This window comes from Clarias gariepinus, chromosome 8 (genome assembly GCF_024256425.1).
Source record: "Clarias gariepinus isolate MV-2021 ecotype Netherlands chromosome 8, CGAR_prim_01v2, whole genome shotgun sequence".
Lineage (NCBI taxonomy): Eukaryota > Metazoa > Chordata > Actinopteri > Siluriformes > Clariidae > Clarias > Clarias gariepinus.
In genome coordinates this window covers 8,150,968-8,178,381 of record NC_071107.1, presented here as the reverse complement: position 1 = coordinate 8,178,381, position 27,414 = coordinate 8,150,968, and the positions used below count along the sequence as shown (strand labels likewise).

Genomic DNA, 27,414 nt, shown 5'->3' with positions numbered 1-27,414 from the left:
AAATGTTTTATTTAATTAAAAAGCACCATTTTGCCTTAATAATATTTCTTAGCTACTGATAATGATCACAAGAGGGAGCCAAAGCCTATTTTGGGTCAACTTTTAGTTTTGAACTGATTATGATTAGCATCTTTTCAGGTTGAGCTCCTTCAGTAAGTATAAAATTCCCACCCCCAAAACCCATACCTTCAGCCCATGCACACAGATATTGTGTTAAATGTTTAACAACTACAGACATTTTATATAGTGTCCCAATTTCACAGCCTCAAAGAAATTGAACAAAATAATACACTTCCAAATATTGGGATTATTTTAAATATTTTTTAATACTTGCGTGCAGTTTCCTAGGTTTTCTTCTTGAGTTGCTTTGCCTGCTTTTTACATTTTTTTATTTGACTTTACTGCAGACCTTTTAGTTGCTGCTTATTTGTGGGTCTTTCTGCATTCAGTTTTGACTTGTGAAGTGAAAGCAGCTCAGTTGGGTTGAGACTTGGTCCAGTAAGAACATTCCAGTTCTTAAACTTAGATTGCTTTCGTGCTATGTTTTGGATTGTTATCTACTGTATCTTTACTGAAAAATCATTCCTACCAATTTTGCAGCATGTAACTGAACCAGATATTTATTTATTATTATTATTATTTTTTTTAATCAAAGTCTGATTTTCCTTATTTGCACCTGAGGGTTACCTGTAGGTTGCATGTGGAGGTAAACTTTTATGAAGTCATATCTTGATTGTAGACCTTATTAAGGATAACAGTATGATCAATTGTGTCAAAAGCTGCACTAAAGTCAAGTACAGTAACACAAGCAGGAAAATATAACCCTATAAGAGTGGAGAAATACAGTATGTTGATCTAGCAGAACTTGTTTAAAGTTTAGAATGCTTTTCTTCCATGCTATTTAAAATACTACTAATTTAGTTTTACCCAATATACATTGCAGTTTTTGAGTGGTATGCTTTCATCATGTGTGTGTGTATGTGTGATCTTTGTGTCAGGGTGTTAGTTATTTTTCTCTAATTATTTTTCTTTTCTTTTTAACGCAATGTTGACTCTGTAGTTGATGTAAATGTACATTTAATGCATACCATAGCACCATACATAAATTATTACTAAGGCAATATGTAAATTTTAAACCTAAAAATAAATTAACACGAGAGGCATGGGTGCGTGCCGCATGGTGACATAGGGTAATGAATGAATAAAAAAGTCTTTAGCAATAAAACTTCATGCAGCTGAGTCACACATCTACAAGTTTAGTCATTGTGCATAAAGCTTTCACACAACTGCTCCTGATTTCACTATTTTGTTTCCCACCATTTAAGACTACAAAAACTTGGTAAAACTACAATACACACTATAACGTGTGGGTTCTAACATATGCGGTCTACCTTACGGCACTTAGTGTCATAAAAAAGTGACACGCTTTCCTCAGCGTAGTCCTACTCCTTGCTAAAAAAAAATAAGAGTAGCAAGCATCATAAATTACTTTTACGGTATGTCCTACTCCTATTTTTGACCACTTAGAAGCGGTTTCCCACTCTAAGGCACTTAGTAAACACGATCCCAGAACATTTTGTTCTGTACTTATTCATTTTTTTATGTTTTTTCTTTTTTTTTAAACATCTTCATGAACAAAAACAATATGAAGGCACGGAATATGAGCGTATTTAAACCCTGTTTTTCTTGTTTATTTAAAAACTCTGTTTTTATCACTGTTTTTAACATCAACTATTTTAAGTATTAATTGTCCATTGTCCTTGTTTAAAATTTAAGAATAGAACTGACAGAAATAAGAAAAAACAACACTTAAATGATGTATAGGGAGGGCAACTGTATAATATTATCAGTACCCTGTATGTATGAGATTAAAATAACAATTCATATTTTGTCATTTAAAATATAATACGAATTAAACTATGGATTAATATTAATTTGTTGTAAGTTTATGGCCTTTCTGAATTGCATGAATTTTATACGTTATACATGTTAAAATAATTTAATACATGTTCCTGTATTAACAACAACATACTGTATTTGTCACAGTGTGCCTATGCTTGGTATTTAGCAGGACCAGAAGTACTACGTAAGTAGAGATGCAAAACTTGTTACTTCAGCATTTTCTGGTTTCATGGTGAAGTTAAAATTAGTAGAATAAAAAAAAGAGATTTTTTTTGCATATATATATATATATATATATATATATATATATATATATATATATGCACACAGTGCCAATGGAAAGTTTTCAGACCCTTTTAAGTTTTTCAAATGTTACTTCTTAATGCTCTATTGGGATCAGGTTCAAATTCTGGCTGCATCGCTGCAATACTTGGTCTAAAGCCACTCCTGTGTTTTCTTGGCATTATGCTTTGGGTCATATTCTTGTTGAACTGAAAAACTTCATCCCAGCTTTTTTTTTTATTACTATCTTGCTGTTTGTAATAAATCAATAACACAAGAGAAATATAACCAGCTCAACACAACAAATTTTTTTTTTCTCCAAATTCAACTGAAAATGCAATTTTTAATGACTCCTACAGTATGAAAATTATTCAACCCTTTGATGAGAAACATTTTCAATACTTTAGCTATTCTGACCTGCTGCAAACATGATGTATAGCCAGACACTAGCTTCTGGCAGATTTTTTTTAATGATTTTCTATTTCAGTAAGATTCTTGGGTTTTATGTGCAGCAACTGCTTTTTTCTATTGGAATCAAATTATTTGAGCATACTTGATGAAATCCATCTTGCCCTCTAAACACTGGAAGGTTTCCAGTGCCAGAAGAAGCAAAGCAGCCCCAGAGCATTACTGAGCCACTACCATGCTTCATTGTAAGAAGGGTGCACTTTTCTGTACATGTTTCATTCTTAATCCTTAAAACATACCGCTGTAAATGTTTTGTTTTATCAGTCCATAAAACAGAATTCCCAAACTTTCTCTGCCCTTTTTATGAGTTTTTTAGCATATTGAGCCGTCTTTTCTTGTGTTCTTGTTTAGCATATTAAGGCAACTTTTTTAGGATCAGTAGCGACCAGGTGACCTTCAGTGTTCAGTATGCGCCTTATAGTGTGAAACTTTTATGTCTACTGCCACCAAATCCCTTCTGTTAGTGTAGCTGGTAGTGTAGCCACTTTTCCTTTAACCTTGAACCTGCAAAATATAGGCCTCCTACTTTATTCCTAGGAACATTTAGTACCTTTTTTTATATCCTTGTCCTTGTTTGTGCAAGGCAAAGATTTCTTCCCCTAACTTCATGGACAACCCCCTTGTCATTTCTGACATGGAGTCAAACATCTCCAACAAATCTATCGAAAGTCCACATATTTGACGTGTTCTAAACCACAACTGAGGCAACTAATCTATGCTTGAGACATTACCTGATTTATAAATTTGTGCTGTAATGAGAGATTTATATAGATTTGGGGTTGAACTATTCGGAAACTGCAGTAAACATTAAAAGGGAATTTGGAGAAATCATTCATTATATCAGTTGTGTTAAGCTATTTAAATAGCTAGTTTCACTGATATATTATAAACAGCTGCAAGTTAGTATTTTTTTTAAAACCTAATTTTTAATGTAAGTTGAATCATATGTAGTGCAATTGTTTATAAATAGATATATACACCAATTAGACATAACATTATGACCAACTGCCTAATATTGAGTATTAAAAGTCTCCTCTTTTACCACCATAACAGTGAGGTGTGTGTTCTGACACCTTTTTATCGGAACCAGCATCAACCTTTTCATCAATTTGATATACAGTAATGCTTCTATTGAATTGAAGTACACGGGCCAGTCTTGGCTCCCTATGTGCAACATTATGTCTTGGCCACCCATGACACTTTTGCCGGTTCACTGGTTGTCCTTCATTGGATTACTTTTGATAAGTCCTCACCACTGCAGACCAGGAACATTCCACAAGACCTGCGGGTTTGCAGAGTTATTCTGTCATTTTGCCATCACAATTTGTCCCTTGTCTAAGTCACTTAAATCCTTTTTTTAACAGATTAACTTCAGGAAAAAAAGGTTCACTTGCTGCATAATATATCCCACCCACTTGCAGCCACCATTATATTAAGATATTAATAATGTAGCTACTGTGAGAAGGGCCAAATTGTAAGGGCCTAGGTAACTGGGCCAGAGCAACTCCAAAACTGCACCTTGTGTGGGATGTTCCCATGGACAGCAGTGGGCAGGACATGCCAAAATTGATCAAAGGAAAGAAAACTGGTAAACTGGTCACAGGGTCAGGGTGGACAAGGCTTACTGATGCACACTGGGAGTGAAGACTGGCCTGTGTAGTTCGATACAAAAGAGGAGCTACTACTATAGCTCAAATTAAGTAAAAGGTTAATGATGTTTTCAATAGAAAGGTATCAGAACACATAGGTCAATATTGTTTTGGTGGCAAAGGGGGAAACCTACTCAACATTAGGCGGGTGGTCATAATGTCTTGACTGATCAGTATATATCATTTTTTATACATCATGTCTTGACTTCAGGACATCAGTACAAACAGCGCCTACTGTATCTACGAATTCTCCAGCTCCAAGTAGTACAACGGAAAAATTATTATCAACAACAACAGAGGAAACAACCACACATACAGCAGAATCAACAGGATTTACAACTATATTAATTCCAAGCACTACATCAGCAACTACAGAGGGAATAGCAGCTACAAAAGCAACGACTATATCGGTAAAAGAAATGACTACTACAATTGAAGCCACAACACATGGGGCAACAACAACAGAAACATCAAATGTATTCACAACCTCCTTAGCTCCAAGCACGGCAACCTTAACAACCATAGAACCATCAAAATCAGCTCAATCAACTGGAATAACAACTACCTTTGCTCCAAGCACAACAATTGAATCATCCACAACTATACAGGCAACTTTAATAACTACACCAACAACATTTTCACCAACCACATTTCTGACAGAGGTGACCACTACCAGTGAGTCCACAACACAGGCTACAACAACCACAGAAGCATCAACATCAGCTCAATCAACTGGAGTAACAACTACCTTATCTCCAAGCACAACAACTGAATCATCCACAACTATACAGGTAACTACACCTACAACATTTTCACCAACCACAATACTAACAGAGGTGACCACTACCACTGAATCAACAACACAGGCTACAGCAACCACAGAAACATCAAGGTCAGCTCAATCAACTGAAGTAACAACTACCTTCACTCCAAGCACTACAACTGAATTATCCACAACCATGCCAAAAACTTCAATAACTACACCAACATTTTCACCAAGCACAATACTCACAGATGTGACAACAACCACTGAATCAACAACACAGGCTACAACAACCACAGAACCATCAACATCAGCTCAATCAACTAGAGTAACAACTACCTTATCTCCAAGCAGAACAACTGAATTATCCACAACTATACAGGTAACTACACCTACAACATTTACACCAACCACAATACTAACAGATGTGACAACTACCATTGAATCCACAACACAGGCTACCACAACCACAGAACCATCAACATCAGCTCAATCAACTGGAGTAACAACTACCTTCGCTCCAAGCACGACAATCGAATCATCCACAACTATACAAACAACTTCAATAACTACACCAACAACATTTTCACCAACCACATTTCTGACAGAGGTGACCACTACCAGTGAGTCCACAACACAGGCTACAACAACCACAGAAGCATCAACATCAGCTCAATCAACTGGAGTAACAACTACCTTCACCCCAAGCACAACAACTGAATCATTCACAACTACACAGGTAACTACACCTACAACATTTTCACCAACTACAATACTAACAGAGGTGACCACTACCACTGAATCAACAACACAGGCTACAGCAACCACAGAAATATCAAGATCAGCTCAATCAACTGAAGTTACAACTACCTTCACTCCAAGCACTACAACTGAACTATCCACAACCATGCAAAAAACTTCCATAACTACACCAACATTTTCACCAAGCACAATACTCACAAATGTGACAACTACCACTGAATCAACAACACAGGCTACAACAACCACAGAACCATCAACATCAGCTCAATCAACTGGAGTAACAACTACCTTATCTCCAAGCACAACAACTGAATCATCCACAACTATACAGGTAACTACACCTACAACATTTTCACAAACCACAATACTAACAGAGGTGACCACTACCACTGAATCAACAACACAGGCTACCACAACCACAGAACCATCAACATCAGCTCAATCAACTGGAGTAACAACTACCATCGCTCCAAGCACGACAATTGAATCATCCACAACTATACAAACAACTTCAATAACTACACCAACAACATTTTCACCAACCACATTTCTGACAGAGGTGACCACTACCAGTGAGTCCACAACACAGGCTACAACAACCACAGAAACATCAACATCAGCTCAATCAACTGGAGTAACAACTACCTTCACCCCAAGCACAACAACTGAATCATCCACAACTTTACAGGTAACTACACCTACAACATTTTCACCAACCACAATACTAACAGAGGTGACCACTACCACTGAATCAACAACACAGGCTACAGCAACCACAGAAACATCAAGATCAGCTCAATCAACTGAAGTAACAACTACCTTCACTCCAAGCACTACAACTGAATTATCCACAACCATGCCAAAAACTTTAATAACTACACCAACATTTTCACCAAGCACAATACTCACAGATGTGACAACTACCACTGAATCAACAACACAGGCTACAACAACCACAGAACCATCAACATCAGCTCAATCAACTGGAGTAACAACTACCTTATCTCCAAGCACAACAACTGAATCATCCACAACTATACAGGTAACTACACCTACAACATTTTCACCAACCACAATACTAACAGAGGTGACCACTACCACTGAATCAACAACACAGGCTACCACAACCACAGAACCATCAACATCAGCTCAATCAACTGGAGTAACAACTACCATCGCTCCAAGCACGACAATTGAATCATCCACAACTATACAAACAACTTCAATAACTACACCAACAACATTTTCACCAACCACATTTCTGACAGAGGTGACCACTACCAGTGAGTCCACAACACAGGCTACAACAACCACAGAAACATCAACATCAGCTCAATCAACTGGAGTAACAACTACCTTCACCCCAAACACAACAACTGAATCATCCACAACTATACAGGTAACTACACCTACAACATTTTCACCAACCACAATACTAACAGAGGTGACCACTACCACTGAATCAACAACACAGGCTACAGCAACCACAGAAACATCAAGATCAGCTCAATCAACTGAAGTAACAACTACCTTCACTCCAAGCACTACAACTGAATTATCCACAACCATGCCAAAAACTTCAATAACTACACCAACATTTTCACCAAGCACAATACTCACAGATGTGACAACTACCACTGAATCAACAACACAGGCTACAACAACCACAGAACCATCAACATCAGCTCAATCAACTAGAGTAACAACTACCTTATCTCCAAGCACAACAACTGAATTATCCACAACTATACAGGTAACTACACCTACAACATTTTCACCAACCACAATACTAACAGATGTGACAACTACCATTGAATCCACAACACAGGCTACCACAACCACAGAACCATCAACATCAGCTCAATCAACTGGAGTAACAACTACCTTCGCTCCAAGCACGACAATTGAATCATCCACATCTATACAAACAACTTCAATAACTACACCAACAACATTTTCACCAACCACATTTCTAACAGAGGTGACCACAACCACTGAATCAACAACACAGGCTACAACAACCACAGAAACATCAACATCAGCTCAATCAACTGAAGTAACAACTACCTTTACTCCAAGGACTACAACTGAATTATCCACAACCATGCAAAAAACTTCAATAACTACACCAACATTTTCACCAAGCACAATACTCACAGATGTGACAACTACCACTGAATCAACAACACAGGCTACAACAACCACAGAACCATCAACATCAGCTCAATCAACTAGAGTAACAACTACCTTATTTCCAAGCACAACAACTGAATCATCCACAACTATACAGGTAACTACACCTACAACATTTTCACCAACCACAATACTAACAGAGGTGACCACTACCACTGAATCAACAACACAGGCTACAGCAACCACAGAAACATCAAGATCAGCTCAATCAACTGAAGTAACAACTACCTTTACTCCAAGCACTACAACTGAATTATCCACAACCATGCAAAAAACTTCAATAACTACACCAACATTTTCACCAAGCACAATACTCACAGATGTGACAACTACCACTGAATCAACAACACAGGCTACAACAACCACAGAACCATCAACATCAGCTCAATCAACTAGAGTAACAACTACCTTATCTCCAAGCACAACAACTGAATCATCCACAACTATAAAGGTAACTACACCTACAACATTTTCACCAACCACATTTCTGACAGAGGTGACCACTACCAGTGAGTCCACAACACAGGCTACAACAACCACAGAACCATCAACATCAGCTCAATCAACTGAAATAACAACCACCTTAACTCCAAGCACAACAAATGAATTATCCACAACTGTAGAGGCAACATCAAAAACGAGACCTGCAACATTTTCACCAACCACAATATTAACAGATGGGACCACTACTACTGAATTGACAACACAGGCTACAACAACCACAGAACTATCAACATCAGCTCAATCAACTGGAGTAACAACTACTTTCGCTCCAAGCACTACAATTGACTTATCCACAACTATACAGGCAATAACTATACCAACAACATTTTCACAAACCACATTACTGACAGAGGTGACCACTACCACTGAATCCACAACACAGGCTACAACAACCACAGAAACATCAACATCAGCTCAATCACCTGAAGTAACAACTAAGTTGTCCACAACTATAGAGGCAACATCAATGACTACACCAACAACATATTCAACAACCGCAATACTCACAGATGTGACAACTACCACTGGCTCAACAACACAGGCTACAACAACCGCAGAACCATCAACGTCAGCGCAATTAACTGGAGTAACAACTACCTTATCTCCAAGCACAATAACTGAATCATCCACAACTATACAGCCAACTACATCTACAACATTTTCACCAACCACAATACTAACCGGGGTGACAACTACAACTGAATTCACAACACAGGCTACAACAACCACAGGATCATCAATATCAGCTCAATCAACTGAAGTAACAACTACCTTTGCTCCAAGCACTACAACTGAATTACCCACAACCATGCAAGAAACTTCAATAACTACACCAACATTTTCACCAACCACAATACTCACAGATGTGACAACTACCACTGAATCAACAACACAGGCTACAATAACCACAGAACCATCAACATCAGCTCAATCAACTGAAATAACAACTACCTTCCCTCCAAGCACAACAACTGAATCATTCACCACTATAGAGGCAACTTCAATAGCAACAACTATAACATTTTTACCAACCACTACACTAGAATCATCCACAACTATACAGGCAACTACATCTACAACATTTTCACCAACCACAATACTAACAGAGGTAACCACTACCACTGAATCCACAACACAGGCTACAACAACCACAGGGCCATCAACATCAACTCAATCAACTATAGTAACAACTACCTTTGCTCCAAGCAGTACAACTGAATTATCCACAACCATGCAAGAAACTTCAATAACTACACCAACAACATTTTCACCAACCACAATACTCACAGATGTGACAATTACCACTGAATCAACAACACAGCCTACAATAACCACAGAACCATCAACATCAGCTCAATCAACTGGAGTAACAACTACCTTCCCTCCAAGCACGACAACTGAATTATCCACAACCATACAAGCAACTTCAATAACTACACCTACAACATTTTCACAAACCACAATACTAACAGATGTGACAACTACCACTGAATCCACAACACAGGCTACAACAACTGCAAAACCATCAACATCAGCTCAATCAACTGGAATAACAACTAACTTAGCTCCAAGCACAACAACTGAATTGTCCACAACTATAGAGGCAACATCAATAATTACACCTAGAACATTTTCTACAACCACAATACTAACAGAAGTGACCACAACCACTGAATTGACAACACAGGCTACAACAACCACAGAACCATCAACATCGGGTCAATCAACTGGAGTAACAACTACTTTTGCTCCAAGCAGTACAACTGAATTATCCACAACCATGCAAGAAACTTCAATAACTACACCAACAACATTTTCACCAACCACAATACTCACAGATGTGACAATTACCACTGAATCAACAACACAGCCTACAATAACCACAGAACCATCAACATCAGCTCAATCAACTGGAGTAACAACTACCTTCCCTCCAAGCATGACAACTGAATTATCCACAACCATACAAGCAACTTCAATAACTACACCTACAACATTTTCACAAACCACAATACTAACAGATGTGACAACTACCACTGAATCCACAACACAGGCTACAACAACTGCAGAACCATCAACATCAGCTCAATCAACTGGAATAACAACTAACTTAGCTCCAAGCACAACAACTGAATTGTCCACAACTATAGAGGCAACATCAATAATTACACCTAGAACATTTTCTACAACCACAATACTAACAGAAGTGACCACAACCACTGAATTGACAACACAGGCTACAACAACCACAGAACCATCAACATTAGGTCAATCAACTGGAGTAACAACTACTTTTGCTCCAAGCAGTACAACTGAATTATCCACAACCATGCAAGAAACTTCAATAACTACACCAACAACATTTTCACCAACCACAATACTCACAGATGTGACAATTACCACTGAATCAACAACACAGCCTACAATAACCACAGAACCATCAACATCAGCTCAATCAACTGGAGTAACAACTACTTTCCCTCCAAGCACGACAACTGAATTATTCACAACCATACAAGCAACTTCAATAACTACACCTACAACATCTACACAAACCACAATACTAACAGATGTAACAACTACCACTGAATCCACAACACTGGCTACAACAACTGCAGAACCATCAACATCAGCTCAATCAACTGGAATAACAACTAACTTAGCTCCAAGCACAACAACTGAATTGTCCACAACTATAGAGGCAACATCAATAATTACACCTAGAACATTTTCTACAACCACAATACTAACAGAAGTGACCACAACCACGGAATTGACAACACAGGCTACAACAACCACAGAACCATCAACATTAGGTCAATCAACTGGAGTAACAACTACTTTTGCTCCAAGCAGTACAACTGAATTATCCACAACCATGCAAGAAACTTCAATAACTACACCAACAACATTTTCACCAACCACAATACTCACAGATGTGACAATTACCACTGAATCAACAACACAGCCTACAATAACCACAGAACCATTACCATCAGCTCAATCAACTGGAGTAACAACTACCTTCCCTCCAAGCACGACAACTGAATTATCCACAACCATACAAGCAACTTCAATAACTACACCTACAACATTTTCACAAACCACAATACTAACAGATGTGACAACTACCACTGAATCCACAACACAGGCTACAACAACCGCAGAACCATCAACATCAGCTCAATCAACTGGAATAACAACTAACTTAGCTCCAAGCACAACAACTGAATTGTCCACAACTATGGAAGCAACTTCAATAATTACACCTAGAACATTTTCTACAACCACAATACTAACAGAAGTGACCACAACCACTGAATTGACAACACAGGCTACAACAACCACAGAACCATCAACATCGGGTCAATCAACTAGAGTAACAACTACTTTTACTCCAAGCATGACAACTGAATCATCCACAAACATACAAGAAACTTCAATAACTACACCAACAACATTTTCACCAACCACAATACTAACAGAAGTGACCACTACCACTGAATCCACAACACAGGCTACAACAACCACAGAACCATCAACATCAGCTCAATCAACTATAGTAACAACTACCTTTGCTCCAAGCATGACAACTAATTTATCCACAACCATGCAAGAAACCTTAATAACTACACCAACAACATTTTCACCAACCGCAATACTCACAGATATGACAACTAACACTGAATCAACAACACAGGCTACAACAACCACAGAACCATCAACATCAGCTCAATCAACTGGAATAACAACTACCTTAGCTCCAAGCACAAAAACTGAATCATCCACCACTATAGAGGCAACTTCAATAGCAACAACTATAACATTTTCACCAACCACAATACTAAGAGAAGTGACCACTACCACTGAGTCAACATCACAGGAAAGAACAACTACAGCACCAACAACATCAGCTGAATCAACTGAAGTAACAACTACCTTTGCTGCAAGCACGACAACTGAATTATCCACAACTGTAGAGGCAACTTTAAAAACTATACCTGCAACATTTTTTCCAACTACAATATTCACAGATGTGAAAACTACTGAATCCACAATGCAGGCTACACCAATGAACGAACAATCAATATTAGCTCAATCAACAGGAGTAACGACTACCTTCGCTCCAAGCACGACAACTGAATTACCCACAACTATAGAAGCAACTTTAATAACTACACCCACAACATTTTCCATACCAACAGATGTGACCAGTACCACTGAATTTACAGCAAAGACTACAACAACAACAAAACCATCAACACCAACTCAATCAACTGAAGTATCTACTACTTTGACTGCAAGCACAACAACTGAATCATCCACTACTGCAGAGGCAACTTCAATAACAACACCTGTAACATTTTCACCAACCACAATACTAACAGAGATGACCACTACCACTGAATCCACAACACAGGCTACAACCACAGAACCACCAACAATAGCTCATTTAATTGGAGTAACAACTACCATAGCTCCAAGCATGACAACTGAATTATCCACAACTTTAGAGGCAACTTCAAAAACTACACCTACAACATTTTCACAGACTACAATACTAACAGAGGTGACCACTTCCACTGACTCCACAATACAGGCTACAAAATCCACAGAACAATCATCAGTTCTTTTAACTGGAGTAACAACTACTTTCACTCCAAGTATGACAGCTGAATCAGCCGCAATTATAAAGGAACCTTTAACATCAGCTCAAGCTACTGGAGTAACAACTACCCTTCCTTCAAGCATGACAACTGAATTATTCACAACTATAGAAGAAACTTCATTGACTACACCTACAACTTTACTACCAACCACAATAATAACAGGCGTGATCACTACTAATGAATCCACAACACTGGATACAACAACCACAGAATCATTATTACTAGCAGAATCAACTGCATTTACAACTTTCTTAGGTCCAAGCACACCAACCGAATCTTCCAGAAACACAGAGGAAACTTTAACTAAATTAAAAACATATGCTACAACCACAGAACCATCAATATCAGCAGAATCAATTGAAAAAACAATTACCTTACCCCCAGGCATGACAACTAAAACATCTATAACTATGGATGAACTTTCATTACCTATTCCTACAGCTTTTTCAACTACGGTAACAATAAAAGAAGGTTTAACTACCACTGAATCCACGCCACAAGCTGAATTAGCTAGATCAACAACTACTGTAGCTACAAGCACAACAAGTGAATCATCAATAATTATAGATGAACATTCAAAAACTACCCCTACAACAATTTTACCAACCATAATACTAATGGAAGAGACCACTTTCACTGAATTTACAACAGAGGCTACAACAATCACGGAACCAATAACATCAGCTGAATCAACTAGATCAACAACTACTGTAGCTACAAGCATAACAAGTAAAACATCAAATATGATAGATAAACATTTAATAAGTATGACCACAACTTTTTCACCAACCATAATACTAACAGAAGTCATCCCTACCTCTGAATTCACACCACAGTCTATGCCAATGAGAGAACTATCAACATTAGCTGAATCAACTAAACATAAACCTTTAATAACAGAAGAGACCACTTTCACTGAATTTACAACAGATGCTACAACAACCACAGAACCATCAATATCAGCTGAATTAACTGGAGTAACAAAAACCCAATCTCCAATCATGACAACTGAAACACCAACAACTACAGATAAACCTTCTTTAACTATCTCTACAACTTTTTCCCCAACCATAATACTAACAGAAGTCACCCCTACCACTGAATTCACACCACAGTCTATGCCAATGACAGAACTACCAAGATTAGCTGAATCAACTAAAAATGAACCCTCATTAACGGAAGAGACCACTTTCACTGAATTTACAACAGATGCTACAACAACCACAGAACCATCAATATCAGCAGAATCAACTGGAAGAACAACTACCTTAGCTCCAAGCATGACAAATGAAACATTAACAACTATGGGTGAACTTTTATTAACTTTTCCTACAGCTTTTTTAACAACCACAACGCTAAAAGAAGGTTCAACTACCACTGAATCTACTGCACAGGTTACAACAACCACAGAATCACCAACATCAGCCGAATCAACTGAATCAACAACTACTGTGTCTACAAGCATGGAAACTGAATTATCAATAAATACAGATAAACATTTAATTACTTCTCCTATAACGTTTTCACCAACCATAATGCTAATGGAAGAGACCACTTTCACTGAATTTATAGCAGGGTCAACAACCACAGAACCATCAACATCAGCTGAATTAACTGGAGTAACAAAAACCCAATCTCCAATCTTGACAACTGAAACACCAACAACTACAGATAAACCTTCTTTAACTATTTCTACAACTTTTTCACCAACCATAATACTAACAGAAGTCACCCCTAACACTGAATTCACACCACAGTCTATGTCAATGACAGAACTACCAACATTAGCCGAATCAACTAAAAATGAACCCTCATTAACGGAAAAGACCACTTTCACTGAATTTACAACAGATGCTACAACAACCACAGAACCATCAACTTCAGCTGAATCAACTGGACTAACAACCACCCGATCTTCAATCATGACAACTGAAAAATCAACAACTACAGATAAACCATTGTTAACTATTTCTACAACTTTTTCACCAATCATGATACTAACAGAAATCACCCCTACCACTGAATTCACACCACAGTCTATGCCAATGACAGAACTATCAACATTAGCTGAATCAACTAAAAATGAACCTTCATTAATTACCCCTACAACTTTTTCACCAACCATAATACTGACAGAAATGACCACTTTCACTGAATTCACAACATATGCTACAACAACCAAAGAACCATCAATATCAGCAGAATCAACTGGAAGAACAACTACCTTAGCTCCAAGCATGACAAATGAAACATCAACAACTATGGATGAACTTTCATTAACTATTCCTACAGGTTTTTCAACAACTATAAAACTTAAAGAAGGTTCAACTACCACTGAATCCATTGCACAGGATACAACAACCACAGAACCACCAAGATCAGCTGAATCAACAACTACTGTATCTACAAGCATGGAAACTGATTTATCAATAATTACAGATGAACATTTAATAACTTCTCCCATAACGTTTTCACCAACCATAATACTAATGGAAGAGACCACTTTCACTAAATTTATAGCAGAGTCAACAACCACAGAACCATCAATATCAGCTGAATTAACTGGAGTAACAAAAACCCAATCTCCAATCATGACAACTGAAACACCAACAACTACAGATAAACCTTCTTTAACTATTTCCACAACTTTTTCACCAACCATAATACTAACAGAAGTCACCTCTACCACTGAATTCACACCACAGTCTATGCCAATGACAGAACTACCAACATTAGCTGAATCAACTAAAAATGAACCCTCATTAACGGAAGAGACCACTTTCACTGAATTTACAACAGATGCTACAACAACCACAGAACCATCAATATCAGCAGAATCAACTGGAAGAACAACTACTTTAGCTCCAAGCATGACAAATGAAACATCAACAACTATGGATGAACTTTCATTAACTATTCCTACAGGTTTTTCAACAACTATAACACTTAAAGAAGGTTCAACTACCACTGAATCCATTGCACAGGATACAACAACCACAGAACCACCAAAATCAGCTGAATCAACTGGATCAGCAACTGCTGTAGCTCTAAGCATGACAACTGAATCACTAATAATTCCAGATAAACATTCAATAATAACGGAAGTGACCACTTTCACTGAATTCGCAACAGAGGCTACAACACCCACAGAACCATCAACATTAGCTAAATCAACTAAACTAACAACCACCCGATCTCCAAGCATGACAACTGAAACATTAACAACTACAGATAAACCTTTGTTAACTATCCCTACAACATTTTCACCAACCATAATACTAACAGAAGTGACAACTTTGACTGAATTTACAACAGATGCTACAAAAACCACAGAACCATTAACCTCAGCTCCATCAACTGAAATAACAACCACCTACACGCCAAGTATGACAACTGAATCATCAGTACCAAGAGAAGTAACTTTATTAAATACACCTAAAACCTTATTGCTAACCACAGTATTAGCAGAAGTGCCCACTAAGTTGGTATCCACAACGCAGGTTTTTACAAATACAGAACCAACTACAGCAGAATCAACAGTAATTACAAATACATTGATTCCAAGCTCCATGGATAAAACATTGAAAACAAAAGCATGGATACCAAAACCTACAGCTACAACAGTGCAAAAAACGGAAATGTACATTCCCATTGAATCCACAACACAGAGTGCAACCACAAAACCATTAACATCACCTGAATCAACTGGATTAGCACCTACTTTAGCTTTACATACAACAGCCGACGTATCAAAAACTATGAAGAAAATTTCATTAGCCACAACTTTTTCACCAACTGATTTACTAACCGAGGCGACCACTATCATTGAATCCACAATACAAGATACATCAACTACAGAACCATCAACTTCAGATGAATCAACTGGAGTAAGATCTGCCTTACCTCCAATCCCGACTAAGTTATCAACATCTAAAGTGGAAACTTCATCAACTACACATCCAACTTTTTTGCCAGCCACAATAATAACAGAGGTGACCACTATCACCTTATCCACAACAGATGCTTTTACAAATACAGAACCAACTACAGCAGAATCAACAGTATTTACAAATACATTGATTCCGAGCTCCATGGATAAATCATTGAAAACAAAAGCATGGATACCAAAACCTACAGCTACAACAGTGCCAAAAACAGAAATGTACATTCCCATTGAATCCACAACACAGAGTGCAACCACAGAACCATTAACATCACCTGAATCAACTGGATTAGCACCTACTTTGGCTTTACATACAACAGCTGATGTATCAAAAACTATGAAGGAAATTTCATTAGCCACAACTTTTTCACCAACTGATTTACTATCCGAGGCGACCACTATCATTGAATCCACAATACAAGATACATCAACTACAGAACCATCAACTTCAGATGAATTAACTGGAGTAAGATCTGCCTTACCTCCAATCCCGACTAAGTTATCAACATCTAAAGTGGAAACTTCATCAACTACACATCCAACTTTTTTGCCAGCCACAATAATAACAGAGGTGACCACTACCACCTTATCCACAACAGATACAAATACAGAACCAACTACAGCAGAATCAACAGCATTTAGAAATATACTAACTCCAAAAACTACACCTAAAACATTAGAAATGACAGAGGAGACACCAATAATTACATCTAGAAATGTACAAACAACAGAACTGACCACTAGCGATGAATTTGCAACACATGCAACAACAACCACTCACCGACCAACATTAACTAAATCAACTCAATTAACAACTACCTCAGCTCCAAGCTTCACAACTGAATCTTTAAAAATTATAGATGAACCTTCATTACCTACACCTACAATGTTTTCACCAACCACAACACTGCCTACAACAATCACACAACCATCAACATTAGCTGAATCAACTACTTTTGCTTCAAAGATAAAAACTGGATCAACTCCTAGAAAGGAAACTACAGAGGAACTGATTATTTCAACAACCAACATAGTGCCAATGATCACAACCAAATCACCAATGGCTACAAACCAATCTTCATTAAGTACAGAATCTATACCTACTCTCTTTAAAAGCCCCATACCTACAGAGGAAAAACTAAATACACCTTCAATGTTATTAACAAAGGAAGTAAGGGATACTACTAAGTCCACAACACAACCAACAACATCAACAGAATTAACTTCATTACAAACTACTATAGCTCAAGGTCCCATAACTGAAGTACAATCACCCACAGAGGAAGCACTATCAGCTATTCTTACAACTACACAGCCACTGAAAACAATAACAGCAGTGTTAACTAAATCTACAACAAAGACTACAGCAACAGAAGATAAAATAGCTACAACACCAACAGTACAAGTGTCCAGTAAGACTGAAATCACATCAAAATCAACTGCACCAGTAACTAATCCATCCCCTTACTCACTCCAGACTTGGACAAAGGAGCAAACAACTGAAGTGCTACTAACAAATACATTAGCAAGTGTACCATCACCAGCAACACCAAAAACAACTGTTTATCCAACTTCAAACAATTTAAGAGAAGCACTACCAACTACAAATACAACTGTAAATGAAACACCAATAACTATACCTTCATACATAACCCAAACAAATCTAACATCAAAACCAGGATTGACCATTGCAATTTCGTCTGTTGCTCAGACAACTGACCTATCAACAATATATTTAAATATTTCACAAACCTCTGCAAATCCAAGAATTTTAAGTGAAACACCAAATATAGAATCTACATTTTTGCCTTTTACAGTGGATCAGGATAATGGAAGTTTAACACCAAATACAACACATGTTACACTTGTGACTACTGAATCTTTCAGCTCCCCAACATTAGCACCAGCTCCAAATTCAGTGTCAACTCTGCCGACTAAACCTACCTCACCAGTATCTACAAAACTCAATGAAGATTTGACTACTGCTATTGGTCACACAGAACAACCTTTCACACTTACAAGAAATGCAAATATATCTGCTTTTCCAGGTCCACTAATTACAAGCATTACAAGAGAAGAAGTTGCTCTATTAAATTCGACTAACCCTGAAATACCTGAAGCAAATGTAACTAAGGACACTGCAATTTTGGCTTCAACTGTAACTACATTAACAAAAGGTGCCACTTTAAACAATGCTTCAACAGCAGAATCAACAACTTATACAGTTCCTCTCTCCATTATGTATGTTAAATTCTTATACAACTATAAAAATAAAGACAAAAATATTCTAAATCCTTTCTGGAAAGAAAACTAATCTAATTTATGCTTTATCTCTTTAGAGCTGGTACAGCTATTGTTCAAACCAGGCTGATATTTAACTTTTCTACTCCGATTCCAAGTGAGACTTTGGTCCTTAGTGCAATCACAGCTCTTTTAACTTCTCGGCTCACACTTATCAGTGATTTAATACAAGTCCTGAACTTCACCTATGAAAGTATGTTTTTGTTTATTCACTTACTCAAAATACATCTACTGTATAACTATTCACTTGAGTGTTTCAGTCATATGAAATGTACATCTTTATCACACATTCGAAAATACATTTTCTTTATTTTCTAGACATTTCAAACGGTTCCTATGCCGTCATCTTCACATTCAGCCTTAGTAACATCAGCATCTCTGAGAAACCTGACCTTAGCAACAACACTGTCACCCAAGTCCAGAGTTCCATTAATAATGCTGTAAGTTTACATATTATTTTACCAAAAATAAGAAAAGCGTATTCCTGTGATCAGATCCAGTTCAATATACTGTGCAATTATATAATATTACAGAGACATAAACCACAGTTTTAAAAATGGTCCTTAAAACTTAGGAAGTACTCTGATTACACTATATTTTACCAATGTTTTATTTCATATATTTAAGACATCTGCCAGCTTACAGAATTTTATGTAATAATAAACAAATCATTGTCAATAAATACAGCTTAACACACTCTTGAATGAACCTGGACAAGACCAATTTGAACCAAAGTCCTCCATCTTCATGTAAGTTTACACAGCCGTGATTTCTCTTCTAAATATACTCCATTTACTGTCCTGACTTTAAGTACAATCTTTTGTGTTTTTATGTAGAAGTTCAAGAAAACAAATTGAAGGTTACATGGAATACAGTTTCCAAGATGAAGACACCAATACACTATTTAATTTCCTCAGTCAGTTGCAGAACCAAACTGGTAAGCTGCATCGCCCCATTGTGCATTATGATGGGTATCATAGTGTTTATTAAGCTTAAATATATAACTTATTTATTATTGTATTATTATTTCCATTAAGATAAAAGTTGCTTTTATTTGTAGCATCTCCTACAACGGTTTCTCCTTTAACTGCAAGACAGCTGAAGTTGACTTCTGCTGCTGATCCAACAATTATGTAAGATCTAATGTGCGCAGTGGACAAATTGCTTTTTTATACTTAAATTTAAAAGTTAATAAACACAAGGCTGTTTCCTTGTAGCTCTGGTTCAGCTGTGGTAATGGCCAAACTTTTATTCAACTACTCATCTCCTGTTCCCAGTGAGAGTATAATCCTCAGAACGATTGCAGATCTGTTGAGTTCTCGAATCACAAACATCAGTGATTCAGTAACAGTGCTTAACTTCACCTATGAGAGTATGTCTCTTTTCAATCACAATCACACAAACAGCTACAAGTATTTTCAAAATCATCATATGCCTAGTAATTCCTATAAATACTATATAAGTAATATTAGTGGACGGTTTTTTTTTTTCCCAGAAATTTCAGACACTGCTTATGCAGTCACTTTTGAATTCCACCTCAGTAACGTCAGCATGCCAGAGACACTTGATCTCAGCTACAATACGTACACAAAGGTGCAGAGCTCCGTTAATGAAGTGGTGAGTGTAAACTATTCCTTTTAAAATTGTTAGTACAACATACTAAACATAATGTCAACTAAACTAAAATCAAATCAAAGTAACAAATAAAATGGACTTGATGTGTGCATTTGAAAAAATTTGATTTAGTACTTCTTTCAAATGAGGCAAATTGGTACTGAGCTCCAGGAGGTCTTAGATCTGCTCTGGGAAATCCATTTAGTGGGATGTGCCTGATAGAGCAGGACAGAAAGAATAGGCATGTTTGTAAAAAAAAAAAAAAAAACTAAAAAAGAACTAAAAATGTGGGACCTTTAAGATGCAGAGTTTTCTTCAAAATCATTTTTTGTTAAAAACTAAAGCATTTACATTCTCCAGCTAAACACACTTCTTAATGCACCTGGTGCAGAACCATTTGTACCGACGACCTGCAATTTCACGTACGTTAAAATCATTCATTTAGCTTTTGATAAAAATTCATGTACTGGTATAAATTATAGTAGTATTTCTTGGTATAAAGACCATTTAACTTTTGCCTTTTTTAAGTGGTAGTTTAAGGAATCACATTGAAGGTTACATGGAGTACAACTTCCAAAATGGAGATATTAATAGCCCAATCAGCTTTCTCAGTGAGCTCCAGAAAATAACTGGTAAGCTCTGCTACACAAATTTGGTTTAATAATAATATTATGAATAAATAATATAAATAATAAAAATAAATAAATGAATAAAAACACTACTACTAATAATAATAATTTATTTGCTGCTTTTGTTTATTGGGCAAGTTTCATTTACTTTACCTACTAATAATAAACATTTTCTTTCAGGTTATTATACATCAATTCCTCCATCAACTACAAAGGTTCCATTGTTGCATTCAGCAGCTCCTACAATAATAAAGTACAAACATTTTAGACTTGTTAAGGAAATAGAGAATTTTAAAATCATTCAAAATTGTCAACACAAAACTAATTATATATGATATCTTCAGATCTGGTTCAGCTGTGGTTCAGACCCGACTAGAATTTAACTTATTCAGTCCAGTTCCCAGTGAGAGTTTGGTCCTCAGTGCCATTGCATCTCTTCTCAGTTCTCGATCCACCAACCTCAGTGATTCAATAAATGTGGTAAACTTCACCTACGAGGGTATGTTTTCTTTATTTATTATGCATTACAGCAACAACTGTTTACATTATTGTCTTATTTTTAAAAGATCCTATTTTTATAATAGTCATGTAAATTCCACAGAAATTTCAAACTCCTCCTATGCAGTCATCTTTACAATCAACATCAGTAACATTAGCATTTCAGAGAACTCTGAACTGAGGAATGACACCTACATCCAAGTGGAGGACATCATCAACAATGCTGTAGGTGTACCTGTGAAGTGCATGTTAGGTTATCTGTAGGAGCATGGTACATTGGCACATAAAAGTGATTGGTTTGACATACTCTGTGCAACAGCTCAACATTTTCAATTTCTAAGTTAACTATAAAATATTTACATTCTCCAGCTAAACACACTTTTCAATGCACCTGGTGCAGAGCCATTTGTACCCAAGTCTTCCAATATAAGGTACGTTGTGAGAATACTTAGGTAATTCGCTATTGTTAGAATACTTCTTGTACTGCTTACCACACTGTTCTTGATATGACAACCATTTATTGTTCTGCTTTTCTAAGTAGTAGTTCAGGAAAACAGATTGAAGGTGTCATGGACTACAGCTTCCAATATGGAGATACTAATATCCCAATCAACTTTCTCACTGAGCTCCAAAAACTATCTGGTAAGCTATGGTCCAAAAATCTGCATTGGACTTAGGACTGCTGCTTTGATTGAGCAAAAACAAACAAACAAACAAAAAAAAAACTTTACCTATTAATAAAATGACTTTGTTGCAGGATATTATACATCAGTTTCCCCATCTTTAACAACTACTCCATTAACACTGTAAGTTCATTTTATACATGTTAAAAAAAATAATAAAGAATTCATTTAGTATTTTAAAATTGTTACTTAAAAAAGAATATGTTGTGTCTTCAGATCAGGTTCAGCTGTGGTTCAGGCCCGGCTGGTATTTGACTCGTTCAGCCCGATTCCCAGTGGACGTTTGGTCCTCAGTGCCATCGCATCTCTGCTCAGTTCTCGATCCACTAACCTCAGTGATTCAATAAATGTGTTGAACTTCACATTTGAGGGTAGGTTTTTTTTCTCTCACACATTACAGCATCAGCTGTGTACATTACTGTCCCACTTTTATAAGATATCATTGATTAAATGGGTGTATTGTTTATTACACAGAAATTTCAAACTCCTCCTATGTAGTCATCTTCACAATCAGCATCAGTAACATTAGCATTCCAGAGAACCCTGAACTGAGGAATGACACCTACATCCAAGTGGAGGACATCATCAACAATGCTGTAGGTGTACCTGTGGAGTGCATGTTAGGTTATCTGTAGGAGCATGGTACATTGGCACATAAATGTGATTGGTTTGACATACTCTGTGTTTTATAGATATATGACTACAGTATATACCTGCAACAGAGTAATGTCCCAATCCTCCTTTGAAAGTAGCACTATTCCTATTACAGGGAAATAATTTCTCTTTAAGATGAACACATCACTCTTACTTAACATCTCACAACATTCATGAAATGTAAAGGAGCATCGTAATGACAAAGGCACCCGATAATCCTGCAGTAGCTTTTGCATTAAATCCTGTGGGACACACTCCTAGGGCTTAAATAGACATAAGACATGGAGACCAGATAAGCATACTTTAATGACACCTAAATATAAATAGGGATCCGTATTGTATGAGATATCAGGACGAACTTATAACCCTTATCAAATTTTGAATGCAAATTGATCATGAATTATTGGGGAAATTTCCACTTTTGGTCAACACAAATGTACAAACAATGAATATTAGCAACAGCTCAATATTTTCAATTTCTACGTTAACTATAAAATACTTACATTCTCCAGCTAAACACACTTTTCAATGCACCTGGTGCAGAGCCATTTGTACCCAAGTCGTCCAATATAAGGTACGTTGTGAGAATACTTAGGTAATTCTCGAGAATACTTCTTGTACTGCTTACCACACTGTTCTTGATATGACAACCATTTATTGTTCTGCTCTTCTAAGTAGTAGTTCAGGAAAACAGATTGAAGGTGTCATGGACTACAGCTTTAAATATGGAGATACTAATATCCCAAACACCTTTCTCACTGAGCTCCAGAAACTATCTGGTAAGCTATGTTACAAAAAATCGGCTATGGACTTAGGACTGCTGCTTTGATTAAGCAAAAAAACACTTGACCTATTAATAAAATGACTTTGTTGCAGGAAATTATACATCAGTTCCCCCATCTTTAACAACTACTCCATTAACACTGTAAGGTCATTTTATACATGTTAAGAAAATGAAGAAATAATATAGTATCCTAAATTGTTACATAAAAAAAAAATATGTTGTGTCTTCAGATCTGGTTCAGCTGTGGTTCAGGCCCGGCTGGTATTTGACTCATTCAGCCCGATTCCCAGTGGGAGTTTGGTCCTCAGTGCCATCGCATCTCTGCTCAGTTCTCGATCCACTAACCTCAGTGATTCAATAAATGTGTTGAACTTCACATTTGAGGGTAGGTTTTTTTTCTCTCACACATTACAGCATCAGCTGTGTACATTACTGTCCCACTTTTATAAGATATCATTGATTAAATGGGTGTATTGTTCATTCCACAGAAATTTCAAACTCCTCCTATGTAGTCATCTTCACAATCAGCATCAGTAACATTAGCATTCCAGAGAACCCTGAACTGAGGAATGACACCTACATCCAAGTGGAGGACATCATCAACAATGCTGTAGGTGTACCTGTGGAGTGCATGTTAGGTTATCTGTAGGAGCATGGTACATTGGCACATAAAAGTGATTGGTTTGACATACTCTGTGTTTTATAGATATATGACTACAGTATATACCTGCAACAGAGTAATGTCCCTCCCCTCCTCTGGAAGTAGCACTATTCCTATTACAGGAAATAATTTCTCTTTAAGATGAACACATTACTCTTACTTAACATCTCACAACATTCATGAAATGTAAAGGAGCATTGTAATGACAAAGGCACCCCATAATCCTGTAGTAGCTTTTGCATTAAATCCTGTGGGACACACTCCTAGGGCTTAAATAGACATAAGACATGGAGACCAGATAAGCATACTTTAATGACACCTAAATAAAAATAGAGAATCACATTGTATGAGATATCAGGACGAACTTATTACCCTTAGCAAATGTTGAATGCAAATTGATTATGAATTATTGGGGAAATTTCCACTTTTGGTCAACACAATGTACAAACAATGAATATTAGCAACAGCTCGATATTTCCAATTTCTAAGTTAACTATAAAATATTTACATTCTCCAGCTAAACACACTTTTCAATGCACCTGGTGCAGAGCCATTTGTACCCAAGTCTTCCAATATAAGGTACGTTGTGAGAATACTTAGGTAATTCTCGAGAATACTTCTTGTACTGCTTACCACACTGTTCTTGATATGATGACCATTTAATGTTCTGCTTTTCTAAGTAGTAGTTCAGGAAAACAGATTGAAGGTGTCATGGACTACAGCTTCCAATATGGAGATACTGATATCCCAAACACCTTTCTCACTGAGCTCCAAAAACTATCTGGTAAGCTATGTTACAAAAATCTCCTATGGACTTAGGACTGCTGCTTTGATTAAGCAAAAAAAAAACAAAAAAAACACTTTACCTATTAATAAAATGACTTTGTTGCAGGATATTATACATCAGTTCCCCCATCTTTAACAACTACTCCATTAACACTGTAAGGTCATTTTATACATGTAAAAATAATAATAATAAAGAATTCATTTAGTATTTTAAAATTGTTACTTAAAAAAGAATATGTTGTGTCTTCAGATCTGGTTCAGCTGTGGTTCAGGCCCGGCTGGTATTTGACTCGTTCAGCCCGATTCCCAGTGGGAGTTTGGTCCTCAGTGCCATCGCATCTCTGCTCAGTTCTCGATCCACTAACCTCAGTGATTCAATAAATGTGTTGAACTTCACATTTGAGGGTAGGTTTTTTTTCTCTCACAGATTACAGCAACAGCTGTGTACATTACTGTCCCACTCTTATTAGATATCATTAATTAAATGGGTGTATTGTTTATTCCACAGAAATGTCAAACTCCTCCTATGTAGTCATCTTCACAATCAGCATCAGTAACATTAGCATTCCAGAGAACCCTGAACTGAGGAATGACACCTACATCCAAGTGGAGGACATCATCAACAATGCTGTAGGTGTACCTGTGGAGTGCATGTTAGGTTATCTGTAGGAGCATGGTACATTGGCACATAAAAGTGATTGGTTTCACATACTCTGTGTTCTATAGATATATGACTACAGTATATACCTGCGACAGAGTAATGTCCCTCCCCTCCTCAGGAAGTAGCACTATCCCTATTACAAGGAAATAATTTCTCTTTAAGATGAACACATTACTCTTACTTAACATCTCACAACATTCATGAAATGTGAAGGAGCATTGTAATGACAAAGGCACCCCATAATCCTGTAGTAGCTTTTGCATTAAATCCTGTGGGACACACTCCTAGGGCTTAAGTAGACATAAGACATGGAGACTAGATAAGCATACTTTAATGACACCTAAATAAAAATAGGGATCCACATTGTATGAGATATCAGGACGAACTTATTAGCCTTATCAAGTTTTGAATGCAAATTCATTATGAATTATTGGGGAAATTTCTACTTTTGGTCAACACAATGTACAAACAATGAATATTAGCAACAGCTCACTATTTCCAATTTCTAAGTTAACTATAAAATATTTACATTCTCCAGCTAAACACACTTTTCAATGCACCTGGTGCAGAGCCATTTGTACCCAAGTCTTCCAATATAAGGTACGTTGTGAGAATACTTAGGTAATTTTCGAGAATACTTCTTGTACTGCTTACCACACTGTTCTTGGTATGTTGACCATTTATTGTTCTGCTTTTCTAAGTAGTAGTTCAGGAAAACAGATTGAAGGTGTCATGGACTACAGCTTCCAATATGGAGATACTAATATCCCAATCAAGTTTCTCACTGAGCTCCAAAAACTATCTGGTAAGCTATGGTACAAAAATCTGCATTGGACTTAGGATTGCTACTTTGATTGAGAAAAAAACAAAACAAAAAAAAAAACACTTTACCTATTAATAAAATGACTTTGTTGCAGGATATTATACATCAGTTTCCCCATCTTTAACAACTACTCCATTAACACTGTAAGGCCATTTTATACATGTTAAGAAAATAAAGAATTCAT

At 36.9% G+C, this 27,414-nt stretch overlaps 1 protein-coding gene across 1 annotated transcript in view; it reads left to right on the top strand.

Moving 5' to 3' along the window:
* The window catches only part of LOC128528831 (mucin-3A-like), a 51,416-nt gene that overhangs the window by 5,724 nt on the left and 18,278 nt on the right, over positions 1-27,414 (top strand). Inside the window, exons 2-27 of the mRNA XM_053501983.1 lie at positions 4,962-5,092; positions 5,522-8,236; positions 8,828-9,090; positions 19,476-19,630; positions 19,756-19,877; positions 20,125-20,186; positions 22,025-22,179; positions 22,282-22,403; positions 22,548-22,609; positions 22,720-22,820; positions 22,936-22,984; positions 23,078-23,232; positions 23,336-23,457; positions 24,028-24,089; positions 24,194-24,294; positions 24,392-24,440; positions 24,530-24,684; positions 24,788-24,909; positions 25,478-25,539; positions 25,644-25,744; positions 25,853-25,901; positions 25,997-26,151; positions 26,255-26,376; positions 26,946-27,007; positions 27,112-27,212; positions 27,325-27,373. Coding sequence (XP_053357958.1) covers positions 4,962-5,092; positions 5,522-8,236; positions 8,828-9,090; positions 19,476-19,630; positions 19,756-19,877; positions 20,125-20,186; positions 22,025-22,179; positions 22,282-22,403; positions 22,548-22,609; positions 22,720-22,820; positions 22,936-22,984; positions 23,078-23,232; positions 23,336-23,457; positions 24,028-24,089; positions 24,194-24,294; positions 24,392-24,440; positions 24,530-24,684; positions 24,788-24,909; positions 25,478-25,539; positions 25,644-25,744; positions 25,853-25,901; positions 25,997-26,151; positions 26,255-26,376; positions 26,946-27,007; positions 27,112-27,212; positions 27,325-27,373 — 5,404 coding nt within the window. The remainder of the gene's footprint in view (positions 1-4,961; positions 5,093-5,521; positions 8,237-8,827; positions 9,091-19,475; positions 19,631-19,755; positions 19,878-20,124; positions 20,187-22,024; positions 22,180-22,281; positions 22,404-22,547; positions 22,610-22,719; positions 22,821-22,935; positions 22,985-23,077; positions 23,233-23,335; positions 23,458-24,027; positions 24,090-24,193; positions 24,295-24,391; positions 24,441-24,529; positions 24,685-24,787; positions 24,910-25,477; positions 25,540-25,643; positions 25,745-25,852; positions 25,902-25,996; positions 26,152-26,254; positions 26,377-26,945; positions 27,008-27,111; positions 27,213-27,324; positions 27,374-27,414) is intronic.